This window comes from Erythrolamprus reginae, chromosome 2 (assembly GCF_031021105.1).
Source record: "Erythrolamprus reginae isolate rEryReg1 chromosome 2, rEryReg1.hap1, whole genome shotgun sequence".
Classification (NCBI taxonomy): domain Eukaryota; kingdom Metazoa; phylum Chordata; class Lepidosauria; order Squamata; family Dipsadidae; genus Erythrolamprus; species Erythrolamprus reginae.
Window position 1 is genome coordinate 105,898,582 of NC_091951.1, and position 21,884 is coordinate 105,920,465.

Here is a 21,884-nt window from a genome sequence, read left to right on the forward strand (position 1 = left end):
GCTCACGACCCCTCCCTCCCCTGGGATATGGTGGTGCCGGACCTATGGTTCCAGGCCACCTATATGTCCGGCAAGGAAGGGTGCGACAGGACCGATAGCGGTCATTTTATGGAAGAGGAGCCTGCGGCTTCCATACCAGCCAAGACGGCTACGGGGGGAGCAGGGAAGGGAGCCTCCCCTGCGTGTCATGAGTTTGCTGCACAGGGGGCGTGTTTTTGTCCCTTTTGCAAGTATAAACATGCATGCGGGAATTGTGGAGGGACCCATGCCTCCTCCGTGTGTCCCCGCCCCAAGAAGGGGGTGGAAAAGAAGGGTGGGGGTCCAGGAAAGCCTCCCCCATCGGCTGGGGGAAAAGGGCCCCAGCCCAATTAACTTAAAAGCACTTGAGGGTTGGTTGATTGACTACCACCCTCACTCGAGAGCGGCTGCTCTCTTGCTAGGTTTTTCCGAGGGATTCAGGATCCCTTACATGGGGGTTAGGAAGGCCTTCATGTCCGACAACCTTCGGTCGGTTGTGGGACATGAAGACATTGTTAAGGAAAAGATCCGGAAGGAGGTGGCCGAGGGCAGGGTCCTCGGGCCCTTCCTGGAGCCCCCCTTCCTGAATCTTAGGGTGTCCCCATTGGGTGTGGTACCCAAAAAGGCGAGTGGTGAATTTAGGTTGATTCACCATTTGTCTTTTCCAAAAGGGGAGTCAGTGAATGACTTCATTCTTGACGAGCTTTGTTCAGTCCGGTACGCATCTTTTGATGCGGCCGTGGCCATGGTTAGGAAGTGTGGGGTTGGAGCCCTTATGGGCAAATGCGACATTAAGTCAGCATTCCGGCTCCTCCCCATACACCCAGATGACTTTGAGCTGTTGGGCTTCCATTTCGAAGGTGGTTTTTATGTGGACAGGGCATTGCCAATGGGCTGCTCTGTCTCCTGCTCTCTTTTTGAGAGCTTTAGCACCTTCTTGGAGTGGGCGCTAAGGAGGCGCAGTGGTCTGGGCTCGGTCGTTCACTACCTTGATGATTTCTTGATGGCGGGGCCTGCACGTTCAGAGCAATGCTTTGCTCTAATGCGGGACTTCGAAGCCCTTTGTGCTCAGTTGGGGGTGCCTTTAGCCTCTGAGAAGACCGAAGGCCCCACCACCAAGATTACCTTCCACAGTATTGAATTGGACTCAGAGGAGCAATCTTCTAGATTGCCCCTGGACAAATTGACTAAAATCAGGGATAAGCTTGATTCGGTTCTGGGCTGCAGGAAGGTCACTCTTCGGCAGCTCCAGGAACTAGCTGGGATACTTAATTTTGTCTGCTGGGTTGTGGTGCTGGGCAGGGCCTTTTCTAGAAGGTTATATACGGCGATGAAGGGGCTTCGTTTGCCCCATCATCGTACCCGCTTATGTGCAGGGGTCAGGGCGGACCTCTGCGTGTGGCGGGAGTTTTTAGACCCATTTAATGGGCTGTCTTTTTGGAGGAACGAGCTTCTTTTGGAAGCTGAGTTACAGCTCTACTCCGATGCAGCGGGGACTTGTGGTTTTGGGGTAGTGTTAGGTGACCAGTGGTGCTGGTCGGTGTGGCCTCTGGAATGGAGTGCCTCTTCATTGGTTAAGGATTTGACCTTTTTGGAGCTCTTCCCCTTGATAGTGGCCCTAGAGCTTTGGAGTGAGCAGTTTAGGAACAAGACTGTGCATTTTTGGTGTGACAACCTAGCGATTGTCCATGTTGTGAACGCCCTGTCCTCCAAGAGTGACAGGGTCATGCGGCTTGTCCGCCATTTTGTGCACAGGTCCTTGTCCCTAAACACATTATTTTTGGCTAGGCATGTCCCCGGGTTAGATAACGGGGTGGCTGACGCCTTGTCCCGTGGTCAGTTGTCCAGGTTTCGGACCCTGGCCCCGTGGGCCCGAGAGTCGCCAGAGGCATTCCCAGACCACCTTTGGAGCCTGGGCGGGCTCCCGAGCGGTGGAGAGATGAGGCCTCCAGGGCTATCGCCCTATCGGTAGCACCGGGCACCCTGCGGGCTTACCAGCGTGCAGGTAAGGAGTTTGGGGATTTCAGGTAGGGTAAGGGTTACACCCATAGTTGGCCTGCCCCAGTTGAGCACCTGGCAGAATTTTGTGTCCTGCTTCGGCAGCGTGGCCTTTCAGTTAGGACTATTAGGTCCAGGTTAGCCGGCCTCACCTTTCTGTGCAAGGCAGGGGGGTTTAGTGATTTTTCTGGTGACTTCCGCATTCGGAAGATGCTGGAAGGCTGGGTGAGGGAGCGTCAGGGGATCCCTTTGGACACTTGTCAGGCCCTGACGGTTCAGCAGCTGTCTCTGATTAATCAGGCCTTGGACAGTCTGTGTGCCTCTCTGTACGAGGCCCGTCTTTTTAGGGCAGCGACTTGTGTCATGTTTTTCGGGGCCCTTAGGGTCAGCAAGGCAATGGCCTCCTCGCAGGCTGACACGTCGCTCCGTGCCTTCCAGTACACTGATCTAGCCTTTAGGCAGGGGGGTGTCTCCCTTTTGATGAGACATTCCAAGACAGATCAGTTACACAGAGGGGTTGGAATAGAGCTCAGTGCAGCCGCCGACCAGTCTGTGTGCCCGGTGGCTGCTTTACAGAATTTTTGTAGCTTAAGGGGGTCAGGGCAAGGGTACCTTTTTCAACATCAGGACGGTACCCCTCTGACCCGTTATCAATTCTGGCCATTAGTGTCTAAGGCAATGACTCAGGTAGGCATGGATCCCGTCGGCTATGGAAAGCATTCGTTCCTTATCAGCGCCGCCACTAGCATGGCACTTTCTGGTTTCCCGGCCCATCGGATTCGGGAGATCGGCCGCTGGCGGTCAGCGGCATATTTGGGTTATGTTAGGCCTGCTGAGGATTCTAGGCAGGGCTTAGGCTAGGTAACCTCTTTGTGTGTGTCCTCTTCCAGGTCCCCATGCCAATCAGAAACCGATGGTGCTGCTGTGTGGCCACAGCATGGTATTTTGGGCCGGCCGCTCAGCAGCGAGAAGCGCCATCGGGACCCAGTTGTCATTGGGACGGTGGGTCAAGGTTGTTTGGATGGGCCGAAGAGGTATGCGGTGGGAGGGTCTCCTACCGGCGTTGCTGGATGGGCAGCACCCCACGGCTGCACCCGGCGGTACTGGGCGGGCGGCTACCCAGGGTCGCGCCCAGCTGGGACTGGGTGGGCGGCATCCCATTGCTGCACCCAGATGGCTGGTCTTGCACCTCGGTGGCAATGACCTATGCCTGCTTGGTGGTCTCCCTTTGATCATCCAAGCGCGCGAAGACCTGCGGTGGCTTCGCACGGTGTGGCCCACCACGCAAGTGGTGTGGTCAGAGATCCTTCTGAGGATCGTGTGGAGGGACGCCATTTCCCTTAGGGCCATTCACCGGGTCAGGCGTAGGGTAAATAAGGCCCTGGGCAAAACAGTTAGGGAATTAGGTGGGGTTGTAGTGGCCCATCCCCTCATCACTGTAGATCGGCCGTGGCTTTACCAGGCTGACGGCGTTCACCTGTCAGAGCAGGGGAACGCCATTTTCTTACAGGATCTGCAGCGGTCTCTGCGTGAGCTGGCGCAGCTAGAGGGGGGAGTTGGGGGGCCAAGATAGAGATCTGACCCCCGCTCCGTGGCAGGTTAGGGGCGGAAAACTGGGTGGTGGTTTAGCAACTGCGCGTTCTCCCTTGGGCATCTTTGGGGATGATTGACAGGTTCTCTCCAAGCTCGCGGTGGGGGCTACCTGAGCAGTTGGGGGGAACCTGTCTTTGGGTCCCGCACCTTTAAGTCCCCTGTTAGGGGTTAGCCGGCAGGACCCCCCTCATGCAAGTGCATGGCATGGTCTCAGGTGATGGAGGGGTCCCTCACCTAGACTAGCATCGAGCTACGCCCATAAGTTGCCCAGGAAGTTTGTTCTGACGTCATTTTCCGCCCCGGAAGTATTTGTTTGACCCTGCAGGTTCATTGCCGGGTCATAGTTGAGTATGTTAATTTATGCTAATTTAATTTAAATAAATTATGCTAATTTATTATTAATAAAAATGACCCAGTTTAAATCCAGCTCTTGTGTCCGTGTCGTTACTCCGTCTCTTCTGCAAATGAAGGTTCAAAAGTTCATGTATTGCATATCTGGATTTCTTAAAATGGAGGTAGGCATTATTTAGTAGGATTGAGCTTTGTTTGGAATACTGGAAATGAGGCTATTCCTAGCTCCCAAACACTTCAATAGAGCCTTCATTTTATTTAAATTCTAAAATGGAGAAGTGGTAAACTTTAAAGTGGTAAGAGTAATTCGAGGGAGAAGAGTTGAAGCATAATCGCCAAAAAGGCTTCAAGAGTTGTCAACTTAATCTTACGTAGTTTCTGCTCCGGCAATCTCACACTACTTACAAGAGCTTATAAAACCTCCGACAGACCCATCCTCGAATACAGCTCATCTGCTTGAAATCCATACTGCATCTTGGACATTAATACCCTTGAAAATGTCCAAAGATACTTCACCAGAAGAGCCCTTCACTCCTCCACTCGAAACAGAATACCCTACAAACTGGACTTACAACCCTGGATCTAGAAAGCTTAGAACTACGATGCTTTAAACATGATCGTGTGCTGCAACGTCCTGCCTGTCAACAACTACTTCAGCTTCAACCACAAGAGTACACAACAGATTCAAACTTAATATTAACCGCTCCAAACTTGACTGTAAAAAATACGACTTTAGTAATTGAGTTGACAAAGCATGGAACTCATTACCTGACTCTGTAGTGTCATCCCCTAACCCACAACATTTTACCCTTAGACTATCCACGGTTGACCTCTCCAGATTCCTAAGAGGTCAGTAAGGGGCATGCATAAGTGTACCAGCGTGCCTTCCGTCCCCTGTCCTTTTGTCTCTCCTATAATTCTCTATATATCGCTCTCCTATTCCTATATCTTTTCTTCTATTCTTTAATTTATATATCTTATACCTATATCTTTTCTTCTACTCTATATTTTACTATGGGCATATCCTCTGTAACCTTCATTATGTTTTGGTAAAACCGTCCCGAGTCTACGGAGAGGGGCGGCATACAAATTTAAGAAACAAACAAACAAACAAACAAACAAACAAACAAACAAACAAACAAACAAACAATCTATCTTAGCAACTTTAAATGTGTGGAGTCCAACTCTTAGAGTTCCCCAGCCAGCCATGCTGGGAATTCTGGAAGTTCAAGTCCACACACTTAAAGTAGGAAAGGTTGAGAAACACTGATTTGATTGGAGTGCAGTCTACTAGTCTACAGGTTGCATACCTAGGAGGCTTTTAAAATTAAGAGAGAGAGAGAGAGAGAAGAAGGGAGGGAGGGAGAGAGAGAGAGAGAGAAGGGAGGGAGGAGAGAGAGAGAGAGAGAGAGAGAGAGAGAGAGAGAGAGAGAGAGAGAGAGAGAGAGAGAGAGAGAAGGCATGGCTAATCTAGCCCAAATGATGTCCTAACCATGATACATCTTTAGAGCTGTTCTTCCATCTTATTGAACAGATTAATATCTTACTGTTAAATAGTACTTTATTCCATTATCTTGACCCATGATTTTCAGATATATATCTATTCCTGACATTTAGTATAAAACTTTCATGAATGTGAAATTATCTTTATTCTTTACAATCATACAGTACTAGTACTTTGGTGTAGCGCTGAAGCACCAGGCTAGAAAGTGGATAGCCCAAATTCTAGACCTACCTTAGGCATGAAGCCATCTGGGTGACCTTGGGACTCTCCCTCAGCCTCAGGAAGCAGGCAGTGGCAAAATCTTGCCATGAAAACTGCAGGGATTAATCCACAGCCAGGAGTCAACAATGGCCAAAGAGGGCAACTCACCTGCTTTCGCAATCATGAATGGGGTAAAATTTCACATGAATATACAGCTAGACAAACCAATTTTATTTAACCCTTGTGTTCTGTTCGAAAAAAGTTCCTAGTGATATGTTCGGGTCACATACGACCCGGACAGAAAACACTTCATTTGAAGTGCTTATGTTTGGTCAATTTGAAAACTTTTTTCACTTGGAAAGTAGTCTGAACATTTCTGCACACAATGATATGAAAATTGAAATGAAAAAATTAATCCTTATTGGTTTATTTTGCACATAAATGTGCTGCCCCCCCGTTTTTGTGATTTCTTTTCAATTTATGGATAGTTTTGCTTGCAAAATGCATTCTATTTTACTAAAGTTGGTGTGGGATTGGTAGCTTGAACATTACTGCACACAATGATATGAAAATTGAACTGAAAAAATTAATCCTTATTGGTTTATTTTGCACATAAATGTGCCTCCCCCCGTTTTTGTGAAATAGTCTTTACTTTATGGATAGTTTTGCTAGCAGAATGCATTCTATTTTGCTAAAGTTGGTGTGGGATTTGTAGCTTGAACATTTCTGAACATAATGATATGAAAATTGAACTGGAAAAATTGATGCATATTGGTTTATTTTGCATATAAATTTATTTCAATTTATATAAAAATTATGCTGTTAATTTCAAACTTACATACTTTTTTTTTAGTAAAATGGATTTCTTTCATAAAATTAGTTCTCTGGCTACAATGTGGTTGATTTTCAAAAGGATATTCCAAATATTTCTAGACAAATATGTATAAACAGTGACAATAATGGCACACAGCAAGGCCGGGGGGGGGGTGGCCCTTTTGTGGCAAAAATAAACCAATAAGAACCATTTTTTTCAGTTCATTTATATTTTTCTCATGTTCAGAAATGTTCAATTTAGTATATCAAACCTTTTGGGGGAAAATTCCTTAGGGATTTGTAGCCTTAAAAAATATAAATTGACACGAAATTCAGAAAGGATGGGGGGAGGGGCTTTTTGATCAAAATAAAAATATAAGTCTCAATTTTTCCAGTTCAATTTTCATATCATTATGTTCATAAATGTTCAAACTAGTTTTCCAGTTGAAAAAGTTTTCAAAAAGATTAAATTCAAGTACCTAAAAAAAATATTTTTGGTCCTGTCATATACGAACAGAAACAGATTTGAAGTTATGATTTTTTTTTGCCCAGAAAACAATTAGCCACCACCCCAAAAATATTTTTTGATGACCAGCATTGTTAAATTGAGTAAATGAATGCCTAAGATTTTAAAGAATATTTCGGATTTGGAGCATAAAAAAATAAAAAGTGAAAATGATTGCAAGCAGCCGAGGGGGGGGGAGGCCTTATTTCTGATGTTAAAAAACCAGTAAGAATCATTTTTTTCAGTTCCTTTATATTTTTCTTATATTCAGAAATGTTCAAGCTACCAATCCCACACCAACTCCAGTAAAATAGAATGGATTTTGCAAGCAAAACTATCCATAAATTGAAAAAAAATCACAAAAACGGGGGCGGCGGCACATTTATGTGCAAAATAAACCAATAAGGATTAATTTTTTCATTTCAATTTTCATATCATTGTGTGCAGAAATGTTCAGACTACTTTCCAAGTGAAAAAAGTTTTCAAATTGACCAAACATAAGCACTTCAAATGAAGTGTTTTCGGTCCGGGTCGTATGTGACCCGAACATAACATTAGGAACTTTTTTTGCTCAGCAAAAACTAAGCCCCCCACCCCCCAAAAAAAATTCTCATAGAGAGAACCCCTGAAATGATGAAAAGTCATGAAATTTCAAGTTTCAGATATGCAGGGAAAATTTTTTACAGGGACTCAAACTTGGCTTCGGGTCGCATACGACCCGAACAGAACAGCAGGGTTTTAAAAGAATTGAAAAACTGCTACACCTGTTGCAGGAGAAATTAAAGTCTGTTAGGACCTTAACTCCGGAAGTCGAAGGATAGAAGCCCTAATCATTTCTTTAAACAAGATATTTATTTAAAAACAAAGATAAAACAAATAAAAGACTGTCTCAAGGGACAGAAGAACATATACGTCTTACATCATGGAGGTTCAGAAGGAAGAAGGGAAGAAGAAGGAGGAAAAGGAAGTGACGCGAGAGGAGGATCCAATAAGGCACACACTAGTTAACTGTTTCATTACTGAATGTCTCTGAGGGGCTGTCAATATACAACGTGACAATACCATCCTGGAGAGATCAAATTGTTATGATCTGGAGAAGGACTGGATCACTGTTGAGTTTCCAAAACCATTGTATTATTGAAAGGGGAGGTCTGGCTTCTGAATAATATAAACAAGATAATATCCTTCAACTAATCCATCCTCCCTCCCTCCCTCCCTCCTTCCTGTGTCAGAGGGAGTTTACATACTCTAGTTTCAGACTTCATCAGGATTTCCAAACAAGAAACTTGCACTGTTAGGCTCAGCTTCTTTGATCATTTATCATTATTAAGCAAGCAAAGAAACAAATAAAATTATATTTGTGCTAAGATAGGCTTTGATGACCAAAGCTATATTGGCAAAAACAGGTTTCATCCAGGTATAAGGGGCAAATGGATTAAAGAAGAAATTTTGCAATTTTCTTGAACTATTTGCATACATTCTTAATATAGTTATAATGCTATCTCCTAAAATTATTATATAATTTTCATAAAACTAATCTACTTCTGCATTGTGTATTTAGTTCTCCACAGTGTTCAGAGAACTATCCTGTGGAAAGCCCAAAATGTCACTATTATTTATGTATGACTCGCTGTGGGAAAAGAACCTTGAAGGTTTTTATTTCTTGAAAATCTCAGGGTGTCTTCTGACCTTTATATATTCCACAGAGTTATGCTTACTAAAATACAAAGAGTGTTGTGTATCTTACATTAAGTGAAAATGGCATGGAGCATCCCAGACCTCAATTTTCTCAGCTAAGTAGATGAAGTTAGGTCTCTCGATCCTTTCCTGGTCACTATGTTACCTTTATATTTTTCTAAGAAAAGCAGCAATTTAAATCCTGATGTGCTATTTTCCAGTGGAACTTGGGCAAGAAGACTTTCCCCCCTCTTTTCATATTGGAAAATAGATTTTTTTTCTTAGTTTGGAATATCTGCTTTTTTATTAACTCTGGTTCCATACCATATTTGAGAAAGAGTTCCTAACCTATAACAAGCAGGAAGAGGGAGATTATGATCCCGCTATATAGAGTGCTGGTGAGACCACATTTGGAATACTGTGTTCAGTTCTGGAGACCTCACCTACAAAAAGATATTGACAAAATTGAACGGGTCCAAAGATGGGCCACAAGAATGGTGGAAGGTCTTAAGCATAAAACGTATCAGGAAAGACTTAATGAACTCAATCTGTATAGTCTGGAGGACAGAAGGAAAAGGTGGGACATGATCGAAACATTTAAATATGTTAAAGGGTTAAATAAGGTCCAGGAGGGAAGTGTTTTTAATAGGAAAGTGAACACAAGAACAAGGGGACACAATCTGAAGTTAGTTGGGGGAAAGATCAAAAGCAACATGAGAAAATATTATTTTACTGAAAGAGTAGTAGATCCTTGGAACAAACCTCCAGCAGACGTGGTAGATAAATCCACAGTAACTGAATTTAAACTTGCCTGAGATAAACATATATCCATCCTAAGATAAAATACATAAAATAGTATTAGGGCAGACTAGATGGACCATGAGGTCTTTTTCTGCCGTCAGACTTCTATGTTTCTATCACTCAAAGGTGGGATTTAGCTGGTTTGCACCGGTTCATGTGAACCAGTTTTTAAATTTTTGTGCAGTTCAGAGAACCTACTAATCCCACTATTGGATGACCTTGCCCTGTCCCACCCCACCTCTCCCAGGAGTCCCAGTCACAACTTATCTTCCTTGCCTGCCTTGGCCACAGCTGCTGATGCTCTCTGGCTCCCTCACTCACTTGCCTCGACTACATGGCCCAACCCATTAACCTGCCATTGCTGCGGCCTTTTACATTAATTTACATTACAATTTGTAGATATGTACTGAAGATGTACCATGTATTACAAAGGGTATTGGTATAAAGGATATTAATGTGTAGGACCTCAGATGTTCCTTGATTAATGACACTTCTCTAAAGGTCTTTAAGCTGATCAATTTGTGATTCAGCATCAGTTTTCTGCATATATTTTATCACAAAACGTGAGGTATATGTCACTTTTTGTAAGTGAAGGATCTCTAGGAATATTATATTGGTATCTCTTCTGGGCACGACCCTTGGATCGAAACCCCTGACTCAAAAATCCTTTATTTTATGAATAAATCAAACTCTTTATTGATATAAGCACATATAACAAAAAACAGATTTTAAAAGGCCAAGAAGAAGGGAGTATTTTCTTTTTAGAGCTGAATGTCAACAATGTCTGGGAAAGGCACCAAACTGGGTCTATTCAGCATTCCTAGATAACTAGTCCATTTATCATTTAAGCATATGAATTTTGTTCACCAGAGTCTTGGTAACAAGCATCCAGCAGAGATATGAATTTTATTGTGGCAGAAATCATGGTTTTGAAGCCTTGTTCAAGCATATCTGCAGTCTCACATCTCTTCCATTTAATGATGTTGAATCCCCACACCCAGTTTTTCAAGATCCATTGCCTTTATACTCCTGGAAATGACACCGCACCACAAAGAGGCTAAGTCAATACACTAATACCTTTTTGTTGTGTTCGTTTAAAGAAATATGAGAAATTTGCTGATTGGCTAAGATGCGGCTAATTCTAGGTTGCCGCCAAAAATAAACGGTTGCAGAGGAAATTCCCGCGCATAAGAAAATGTATAAATAGGGCAACGGATTAGCCGTTGCCCTTGTTGGGAGTTACTGTCGAGAGGATCCGTTCGTTGTTATGCCTTCCGAAATAAATATGTTTTGAACAGCAAGAGTCTCCTGAGCGGTGATTTAACACTTTTACTATGCAACTCATCTCGCCTTCTGAAGAGTCTTCCATAGCAAGCGTCTATCCACTGACTTTCTACTCTAATGTCTTCCTCATCCTCCAACTGGGACCACTCCCCCATTGTCATATCAGCACCCTCTAGTGGTTCTTCAGGTTCACTCAGGTCACTTTCTCCATCACTCTTGCTCTCTGCTTCAGCTGGCAACCCCCCTGGCCCAGGGTATCCAGAGGGACCTGGCTCATCCTCCTCAGAATCTGACATGACCTGAGGTGGACAAGTATCTGTGCAGGTATCAAAAATTAGTCAACTATGTTATCTAAATAGTTGGAAATTTGGTCTCTCAACCCCTTCCTGGTCACTATTACCATATTTCATTACTGCAGCAGAACTGCAACATCTGACAAATCAATCTATTTGCTTATTTCTGAATTCCTAAAATGGTTCTCCCAAGATACGTGGGGTTCTTATTAACAATTCCACTTATCTATCTGCATATCCCTTCCAAGAATTCCTCTATAGGTAGTCGTTGGCCTTTCAAAGTTACAATGGCATTGAAACAAATGACTTACAACCATTGTAGCATCCTCATGGTCACGTGATCAAAATTTGGACGTTTGGGAACTGGTTTATATTTATAACAGCTGCAGTACTTTGAAGTTGTGTGATCACTTTTTGTGACCTTCTGACAAGCCAGATTCACTTAGCAACCATGTTACAAATTTGACAAGTTCGGTAATTCACTTAACAAGGAAGGTCATAAAACAGAGCAAAGCTGTTAACAAATGTCTCATTTAGCAACATAAATTTTGGGGTTCGGTTATGGTTAGAAATAGAGGACTACTTGTATTGCAAAATGGCAGGAAAGGCCCTAATAGTAACAAGTTACAAGTCTTTCTCTTCAAGAAAAGGAACTTTGGATGAAAGCAAACACTTCTACAAAATTTAGAATAAATAACCCAAACACAGATTAAAATCACCACATACACAGAGACAAGGTGTTTGTGTCCTAGCTTAAAATCTGCAGAAAAAATGCCCATTGAAAGACAAAGATCAACATAATAATCAAGAACTCCTAGAGTAGCCTTATCAAAGCTGATAAACAGTACTCTAAATAACCCTATTGGCTAGAACCATTACTGATTGCAAACCTTTTGTCAAACATTCAGAAAAATTAAGGGAGACTTCCCAGCAACTTCCCGAACCGAACCCGGGTTTCAGAAAAATTTTGTCTCTTCTTATGAACTTTTTTCGAGTTACGAACCGGCGTTCGGGAGGCTGCTGGGAAGCCCCGCCGCCCGGCTGTCACCTTTTAAAACAGCCGCCCGGCTTCCCAGCAGTCTCCGAATGCCAGTTCGTAACTCAAAAAAAGTTCGTAAGAAGAGGCAAAATTTTTCTGAACCCCGGGTTCGTATCACGAGTTGTTCGTAAGACGAGGGGTTCGTATCTTGAGGTACCACTGTATATAAAAATTGTGTGGTGCTATTATATAAAGAAATGTCAAATAATTACAAGCATGAAATGCAAGTAAAACAAATTGATTTCAGAGATGTGCTATTGAGAATTGTTGTCAGGTGTTGGTGAACATTGATGTGTCACCCAAAACATCATAACGTATCACTTTTAACATGTGTCATATAGATTTGCCATTACTTGGCTACAGAATACAGCAGCCCAACACATTTGGTGGGCACCAAACCAATGAAGGCTGTTTTAGAGCAAGGCTGGGTAATGTGAAGAACTTTAAAATATTGTTATATTACACCTTCTAGGAGTCTAAACTGGAATGATGAACGTGAACTATAGTTCACCAGTGCTAATTGTCTACACATTGGTCCTGCAAAACTGATCAAAAAAGAATTGAGCAAAATATGGTTATTGGGATCACATATCAGAATTTCATGATAGAAACAATCTTATCATTGTAAAAGTACCCAGAGTTGGGTTTTATCAAACTGGATGGCTATATTCATATGGGAAGATGGCCTTTGAAATATTACCATTCTGAATAAGAATCCTTATTCAGGGATAGGTTTCCAAGCCATGGCAAACATATTTTCCATCTAGTGCATTTAATTTACCAACATTTTTGTGGGACCTATAGATAATCCATGTGATGTCTGATATAAACTCTCCAAACACTCAATGCTGCTTAATCAGTGAAACATTTTCTTGGAGCAGAGGAAGATGATGCTCTAGGTGCAAATCATCCTTAACAGTTTCATAAGCAATTTGAAAGTGTTATTATTTTAGCCAGTTTATTCCCTTAGTAGAGAAAAAAATGTGCTCTAAATCCCTCAAAAATCAGAAAGACTCAATTTTTTCTAACTTCTTGTTTTTATGAAACAGGCTAGATCAGTGATGGCAAACCATTTTTTCCCTCGGGTGCCGAAAGACCATGAGCATTTGCTATTACGCATGCGCAAGTGCCCACACCCGTAATTCAATGCCTGGGGAGGGCGAAAACAGCTTCCCCCATCCCCAGAGCCCTCTGGAGGCTGGAAATGGCCCATTTCCCAAGTTCTGGTGGACCCAGTAGGCTCACATTTTGCCCTCCCCAGGCTTCAAAGGCTTCCCTGGAGCCGGGGGAGGGTAATATCGCCCTCCCCCATTCCCCTTGGGGCTCTCTGGAAGCCAAAAATGACCTCCCAGAGCTTCTTGTGTGAGAGCCAAAAATCAGCTGGCCGACACATACATGGATGTTAGAGCTGAGCTATGGTAATGGATCGTGTGCCAGCAGATATGGCTCTGCATGCAACCTGTGGCACCCATGCCATAGGTTCGCCATCAGTGGGCTAGATAATTGCATTCAAAATAAGTCAAAAACTGTAAATAAATCACAAACATGTTTATCTTTGCTAGGATAGATGGACGGATGGACGGACGGACGGACAGACAGACAGATAGATGACAGACAGACAGACAGATGGTAGGGAGGGAGGGCGGGAGGGAGAGAGGGAGATGATAGAGAGAGAGATGAGAGAGAGTTGAGAGAGAGAGAGAAAGAGAGAGAGAGAGAAAAAGAAAGAAAGAAAGAGAGAGAATCCAACCATTTTTTTTAAAAAGGAAAGGCTTCTGTGAGCAGATGTTTATACAAATGCAAATAATTTTCTAATGCATACAAAACATATAATCCTAATTATGCATAGAAGCTGCAATTAATATAGATTTATAGATGCAGACTGCAGGTAATTGGGGTCAGGCATGGAGAAGGGCAATTGAACTGGAAAGGACAAAAGTCTCACTTAGATATTAAATCAAACAATGGGGAAAAAAATCAAAAAAAGCTCAGTTTATGGGACAATCAGCTTCTCTCAACAAACAGCTACCCTTAAGGTTAAATTCAAATATACCCATGCTTTGCAGCAGCCATTTATTTTTCTTGTTCATTCTTTTGGTTTTTCAATTTATAACCATAATAAGGACTGAAAAATATATCATTAATGACACATCACATGTCTGGACACAGGAGCTTTTTTAATGTGGTTGCTAACGAAGACATCACATCAGAGGTTGGTTTCTCCGGACTGTAGAACCGGCAGTAACTTGGTGGCTGGAACCAGCAGCAACCCAGTCCTGTCATGCCCCCAACTGGCTCTCTTGGCAGTGCCATAGGAGCTGCCATCTTGTTTTTTGCTTCTGTGCACATGCAGACGTTATTCATTAACATTGCACTTGCAAGTGCTCTTGTGGCGTATCAAGGAGCGAACCGGCAGTGAAGAAAACCAGAACCCACCCCTTCATCATATGTCTATACAGTGATCCCTCTATTATCGCGAGGGTTCCATTCCAAGACCCCTCACGATAATCGATTTTTCGCGATGTAGGGTTGCGGAAGTAAAAACACCATCTGCGCATGCGCGCCCTTTTTTCTATGGCCGCACATGCGTAAATGGTGGAGTTTGCGTTCCCCGCCGCCCACGCAAAGGGGAAACCCCGATTCGGCTCCTCGCTGCTGCTGCGCTACCGAGCAGATCAGCTGCTGGGCGGCCGAAGGAACCTTCCCTGGGTCTTCCCCCTCTTGCTGACGGGCGGGCGAGCGGCGGGCATCAGCGAGGAGCCGGGGTTTCCCCTTTGCGTGGGCGGCCGGGAAGACCCAGGTTGGGGGTTCGGGGGGGTGCTGGGACCCTAGGCCGGCTGCGACCTTTTAAAACAGCTGCACCGCTTCCCAGCTGAGTCCTGAAGCCAAACGCGGAAGTTCGCCTTTGGCGTTTGGCTTCAGGACTCAGCTGGGAAGCTGCGCGGCTGTTTTAAAAGGTCACAGCCGGCCTGGGGGGCTTCCCAGCACCCCAGGCCGGCTGCGACCTTTTAAAACAGCCGTGCCGCTTCCCAGCTGACTCCCGAAGCCAAACCAGGAAGTGATTTTTAAAAAAATTAATATTTTTTTTAAAATCGCGATATAGCGTTTCGCGAAGATCGAGATCGCGAAACTCGGGGGATCACTGTAATGTGCAACCTCCTGACAGCTTGCTCACTGATTTTGCTTGTCAGAAGCCAGCTGGGAAAGTCATAAATAGTGATCATAGGACTGCAGAATGCCATGACTAGTATTGGGCAAACCGAACTCACACAATTCGGGTCCATACCAAATTTTGTGCTGTTCATGATACCGAACCTGAACCTGAATTTTTTTAAAACTTCGGGCAAAGTTTGGGTTTGGGTTTGGCCGGGGAGAGAATGGGGAATCCCATCGTGGCATTCCCCACCTCCTTTTGCTTGCCGCGCTGCAAGCAAAAGGAGATGGGAAACCCCATGATGGAATTCCAGGGATGGAGCTTTGACGTCACATATACTTCTTTCTGACCTCGCTTTACTTGCTTGGAAGATAGGGCAAAAGCATGGCTAGTTCTATAGTGTGATGGTTAGCACTCTGGACTTTGAATCCAGTGATCCGAGTTCAAATCTCGGTGGAACCTCCTTTTTTCATTTTTTAAAAAAATTATTATTATTATTATTATTATTATTATTATTATCATCATCATCATCATCATCATCATCATCATCATCATCATCCAGCTCTTTGGGGGCAAAAGGGAACCTTCCAGATGTGCCCATTATTTATTAATTATTTCCATTGGCACATTGGGAAGGTTTCCTTTTGCCCCCAAAGAGCTGGAGGGTCCTTTTAATGCTTTCTTTTTTTCCCACTAAGAAAGCATTAAAAGGACCCAAAACCCTTTTATTATATAATGATGATGAAGCATGATGATGATGATGATGATACTACTACTACTAATAAATAAATAAATAAATAAATAAATAAATAAATAAATAAATATAAAAAAGGAGGTTCCACCGAGATTTGAACCTGGATCGCTGGATTCAAAGTCTAGAGAGTCCATTATACTATAGAACCAGTGATGCTTCTGCCCTCTCTTCTAAGCAAACAAAGGGAGGTCCTTTCAGCAAAAGGAGCTGGGAAATCCCACAATGGGATTCTGGGGGCAGAGCTTCGATGTCACGGCGTGTTCGGGTTCGGGTTCGGTGAACTCACCCGAAATTCACGGCAAGTTCGGCTGAACTCGCCGAACCCGAACACCCTTGGGTTCGCCCATCACTAGCCATGACTATTGTAAAAACAAGACATCGCCCAAATCACAGTCATGTGACTCAGGGGTGGGTTCTACTTACCTTACCTGCTGGTTCGTATCTTGTCGGATGGAGCAATTGTTGGGGCATGGATGGCCTGGCTGTGGGGGCCCTGATGTAAGTCAGTGTGCACATGGAATAACTCCACCCCCACCTCATCTCACATCAGAGGAATCACAAGCCACCAAATGGAAAGGGCGCCAGGTCGCTATGCAGTTGATTTAATAGGGTTTATTTTGGAGCAGGACTTATATTGGACACACGTGCAAAAACATGCTATGGCTTATTTTCGAGACAGGTCTTATTTTCAGGGAAACATATTATGACCTGGGTGACTGAGAATCTCCACTGACATTTGTCTGAAGAACTTTCAGTTTTCAGCTTCTTTAACTTTCTTACACAGGCAACATCAAGTGATTGCTAAAGGGTGTGTGGATGCTAACGTAGCTATTTATATTTAAAGGCTATTTGGGCTCCCCAAGAGCTTATTTTTGTAGGTTGTACTCAAACCAGTCCAATGCATTTCAGATGTCACTTTAGTTGAATTTTTGGTGGCAGCTTTGCATCTTGTTTTGACTAGTCAGTGAGGAGGTTCTCTGCACGTATTTCTTACAAATGGCTTGTACCAGCAATAAAGCATTTCATAAGGCAACCTCTGCTGCAGCTTTGTCTGTATTTATTAAGTGACTCGGATGAGATTGAAGAGCATAGAGAAAGTACATGTCCCCTTCTGGCTCCTTTCTGCCTCTTTTCTTCTAAATCTATCTGTCCCGATAAAGCAGCTTGTCGGTGTGGTTTATATACATGGTTTAAAAGTTGATCCCAATTTTCTTCGGGTGTAAAGAGCTGCAAACCAAAGTCCACTTTCACTTAATCTGCTTAATGAAGAAGCAAATGTTTACCACTGACTCAAAAGGCAACTATAGAATGCTATACTTGACTGAAGTCCCAATCTGTCTTTTGCTGAGGGGCCTCTTGGGATTTCTAATGGGACATGGAACACTTCCCTTTTGGTGCACTGACTGAATGCAAGGCAGTTTAGCTGAGAGTGAAAGTAATTATGACCAGTTTATAGCTGTGTGGTGGCCTAAATTAAATGACTTCAAAACTACAGACATATGGAAGCCATGTGTCTCTGACATGCAAATAACAAACCTTAGAAAATGACTAGCCTCATGAGAAATCCAGGAAAGATCCCCAAATCCCAACATCTTTCGACAACAAACATTTCTCTGACTGCTTAAGGACTTTTGATCCATGTTTATCCACATTTATAATTTGCTCTTGATTCTTGAAATATTCTTGAATATTAAATTGTGTAAATTTAAAAAGGTTTGGAGGAGAAATTAAATTTCTTTCAGGTTTGGGGGCCTAAAAACCAAGGCATTCATCTCTAAATAAAGGGTAATCCATTCTCATTTTGCAATTCTTTTCCATCCAGCCTATTGCTCACAAACACAAAGCCCAAATTAGGTATATTGTTCTTCAGTTGGGGTCCTCCATAATACACATTACTTTGTGGGTACACAGGCCTCAGTTCTCTCTTTTCTCCTGTTTAACATCTATGAAGATGCTGGGAGAGGTCATCTGACAATTTTGAGTGAGGTATCACCCATATGTTGACCTTAAGAGGTAAAGGTTCCCCTTGCACATATGTGCTAGCCGTTCCCAACTCTAGGGGATGGTGCTCCTCTCCGTTTCAAAGCCGAAGAGCCAGTGCTGTCTGAAGTCATCTCCATGGTCATGTAGTTGGCATGACTAAATGACAAAGGTGCACAGAACATTGTTACCTTCCCACCAAAGTGGTCCCCATTTTTCTACTTGCATGTTAGGTTGGCAGAAGCTGGGACAAGTAATAGGAGCTTACACTGTTACACGGCACTAGGAGTTCGAACCGCTGAACAGCTGACCTTTTGATCAACAAGCTGAGTATCTTAGCCACTGAGCCACCGTGTCCCACCATTTTGATACTTAGATTTATATTTCTCCCCTTCCAGGTTGCCATGGTCTCCAGGCACTGAGTCAATATGACCATGACATCATTAAGACAGTCTGGGGGTAGAAATATAAATCCATGTTGTTATTACTTAGATTTATATCTCTACTCCCAGACTGTCTTAGTGATGTCATAGTCATGTTGACCCAGTGCCTGGAGACCATGGCAACCTGGATGGGGAGAAACAGGCTTTGACTCAATCCAAGCAAAGCTAAGTAGATTTGGATATTTGAAAAATCTGATGCCAGGGATCTTTCATCTTTGGTTCAGGATGAAGCGGTGCTGCTTTGGTTCAGGATGAAGATTCACTGCACAATCTGAAAGTCCTCCTGGACTCACAGCTCCTGCTTTATTAGAGGAGGCACCCATTTTTAGGAAGGCCTTTGCACACATTTGTGGAGCAATTGCACCTGTTCCTGAACCAAGCGGGCCTGCCCTCAGTAACAAATGCCCTTGTGACATCCTGCCAGGACTGCTATAACACACTAGACTAGACTAGACTAGACAAGACAAGACAAGACAAGACAAGACAAGACAAGACTAGACTAGACTAGACTAGACAAGACTAGACTAGACTAGAGAAGACAAGACTAGACTAGACTAGACAAGACAAGACTAGACTAGACTAGACTAGAATTTTTTTATTGGCCAAGTGTGATTGGACACACAAAGAATTTGTCTTGGTGCATATGCTCTCAGTGTACATAAAATAAAAGATACGTTTGTCAAGAATTATAACTATACACTATACTATCCAGGCTGGCATATTCTGCACTAGTTGAAGCTGCCAACTGCTCTTCAAGAACATTTGGTAGCTTCAACTAGTGCAAAACATGGATTGCTGGGTTGTAAATGGAACAGGATATTTGGCAAATGTGACACCACGAGCTGCATTGGCTACAATGTGCTTCTGCCTATAATTAAGTGAGCTGGTAGTCACCTTTAAACATGTTTATGGCTTGGGACAAGGTGTCAGTCTCTAAGGTAGGCCAGAGTAAGAAATCCAAATCAATAAGCCAATACAATCTTCCTTATAAGGCTATAATAACATTGCATGTATGAAGGAACCTCTCCATCCCTTAATGTTCCTGAGAACCAGGGAAGGTATCATCTGAGATTTTTATTTGGGTTAGAGAGCTGACTGCGAGTTTGTGGTCTGGTCATGTGTTTATGGTGTTTGTCAGTTTGCACATTACAAAACAGCTAAGTAGTTTGCAAGCTCAAATTACTGAGGATATCACCCCCAATCCACAAACATCATCTAATCAGCATACATCAATTACATCAATGACCCCACTGACTCACCAAGAAGTTTCAACACAGCTTGCAGCTGCTGAGCCAGCACTCTACACAAGGACAGAAGCACCACCCAACAGTATTTATAGAGGGAAGGCAGCTCAGGTCTTGCTGTGTTCGCCCTAGCACAAGGACAGAAGCACCAGCCTGAAGATGACTAGTGGGACCTTGTCGAAACGTCGCCAGAAATCTCTGAAACTTACACGGGAAGAAACCCGAGTATGCCAAGACCTTCAAATCTATACCTGTGAAAATCTACGAAAACATATATGTATGTATGTATGTATGTATGTATGTATGTATGTATGTATGTATTGTCATTGTTTAGATGGGGTGATTATATAAATTGATTAAAAACAGATGACAAAATAAATTGTGTGGGATCATGGAGATATCAAATCCCATGGAAAGAAGATGGCTTTGCTTTAGAGTAGAATGTGAAGAATCACTGGCAAAAGCATCAGAGAAAAGAAAATAATTAATCCAGGACCTTGAAATCCAAGGTGATGCCAAATGGGCAATTTGAAAGCAACAAATGATGGTGGCAGCATCCAACAATCTACACAGTTCACGTGATGATGGTTAGGTTCAATTGGGGTTGTGCAATGCAACATTATTTTTTCCTTCTTAAAATAAATTTTAAAAAATCTTACACCTCACAACAAATGGATGAGTACATCATCACAATTTTCTTCTTCATTATCTCTTAGTTGCAGATCATTTTTTCCACCATAAAAGTAACCTTTAATCCTGTATTTTTAATTTATTTGTCTCCAAAGTGAATCCTCTATAAAAGCAGTCTAAAATTACTCTTTTCACTATAGAGAAAGTTTGCGCAAATAACATCTCAAACCTATAATAAAATAATTTTAGTTGCCATGACTCATCCTCCAGATGACTGAAAACCTTCATAGACATATTGCCACACATTTGAGGGAAGAAACACTGAGGTTGGTGTGGAAATACCCCTAACAACTCGCTACCCACTGAGATTCCCTGAATTGTCTTGTTTAGAGAAACTGGTTGGATGGGCAGCAAAATGTTTCAGACCAACAGAAAATAAGTCCAGTTGTCATGACTCAACTGGCAGAGGAGTCTACCTGGATGACTGAGAATCTTCATAAGCTTTTGACTCAAATAGCTTAACAAAAACCATGAGCAGAGTTAAGATGATGTCCTGCAGATTCATTGCTAGGGATATTAAAGAATAAAATTAAATTATGAGAATCAAGAGGGCAGAAATAATTTATTTTCCTCCTCCTTGTATTAATTCTGGGAGAGTTTATGTTAGATAACCAATTACTTAGAATAATCTATTAGAATACTACCATGTATCATTACTATGTGCTGAAGAATATTCCTAGGTATGCAACATCTTTTACAACCATTAAAGAGGAAATGATCAAAACACACACATTATAGGTAGAGTAAGTGAAATCCATCTTACCAAAGTTGCAAGAATATAGTGGTATCCTATCCCGTTTTTTTCAAGCTTGATTATCTGTAATTTAAAAAAAATAATGCACAAAAATAATTTACTGACAAATTGAGAAATGCCTCTCTAATAATTTTACCCTGTTTGTGTAGGAAATAAGAAACATTTCACTGGGATTGAAGCTTGTTAAAGAATATAACTCCTACATTTAAATACAAATTGTGGTATGCGTACTACCACATGATTGTAACCTGCAAGAGATATTGAAAAATAAAAATATTCTCATCCTCAAATGAAAATGCAAACATAGGATACCTTCAAATAGGTCACAAACATTAACAACATGTGCTCTTTGTCTCACAAGCCTATTGATTGTGATCATCAGGCAATGTTTCTGAACATACTACCTAGATTCATATTCACATTTGACAAACCTAAAGCAAACAAAATACAGAATGAATTCTTTCTTTGCTTTGCTGCAATGCCCGAAGGAGAACTTGTTTATTTCATTTTGAGCCTTTTCCCACTTGTACCTAGTGACAGCCAAGCATGACATGACAACACCATGTTTTTCTGCTGTTGGCTCTGGCTACAGCATTATCACATCTCAATCCATGAATGAGACAGGCAAAATTTGGTCTTAGCTCTTAAGGGATTAAAAGAGTATTTTCCTCTTTATTCCAAGGTATGTGTAATCCATGTCACTCATTTCCTTGGTCAGAAATCTGTGATGATTTCAAATATAGCCAACAGAGACCGAATAGGAACTGGCAGTAGGGACAGCAATTTCA

General features: G+C 42.6%; 1 protein-coding gene and 1 non-coding gene across 4 annotated transcripts in view; one reads left to right on the forward strand and one right to left on the reverse strand.

The window, feature by feature from the left end:
• GRIA1 (glutamate ionotropic receptor AMPA type subunit 1) overlaps window positions 1-21,884 on the reverse strand; it is a 309,938-nt gene that overhangs the window by 110,297 nt on the left and 177,757 nt on the right. For all 3 annotated transcript variants that reach the window (XM_070739030.1, XM_070739028.1, XM_070739029.1), the window contains exon 5: window positions 21,106-21,159. In XM_070739030.1, coding sequence (XP_070595131.1) covers window positions 21,106-21,159 — 54 coding nt within the window. The remainder of the gene's footprint in view (window positions 1-21,105; window positions 21,160-21,884) is intronic.
• Window positions 15,622-15,693, forward strand: TRNAQ-UUG (transfer RNA glutamine (anticodon UUG)). Its single transcript has one exon. It is a non-coding gene; the product is annotated as a tRNA-Gln (tRNA).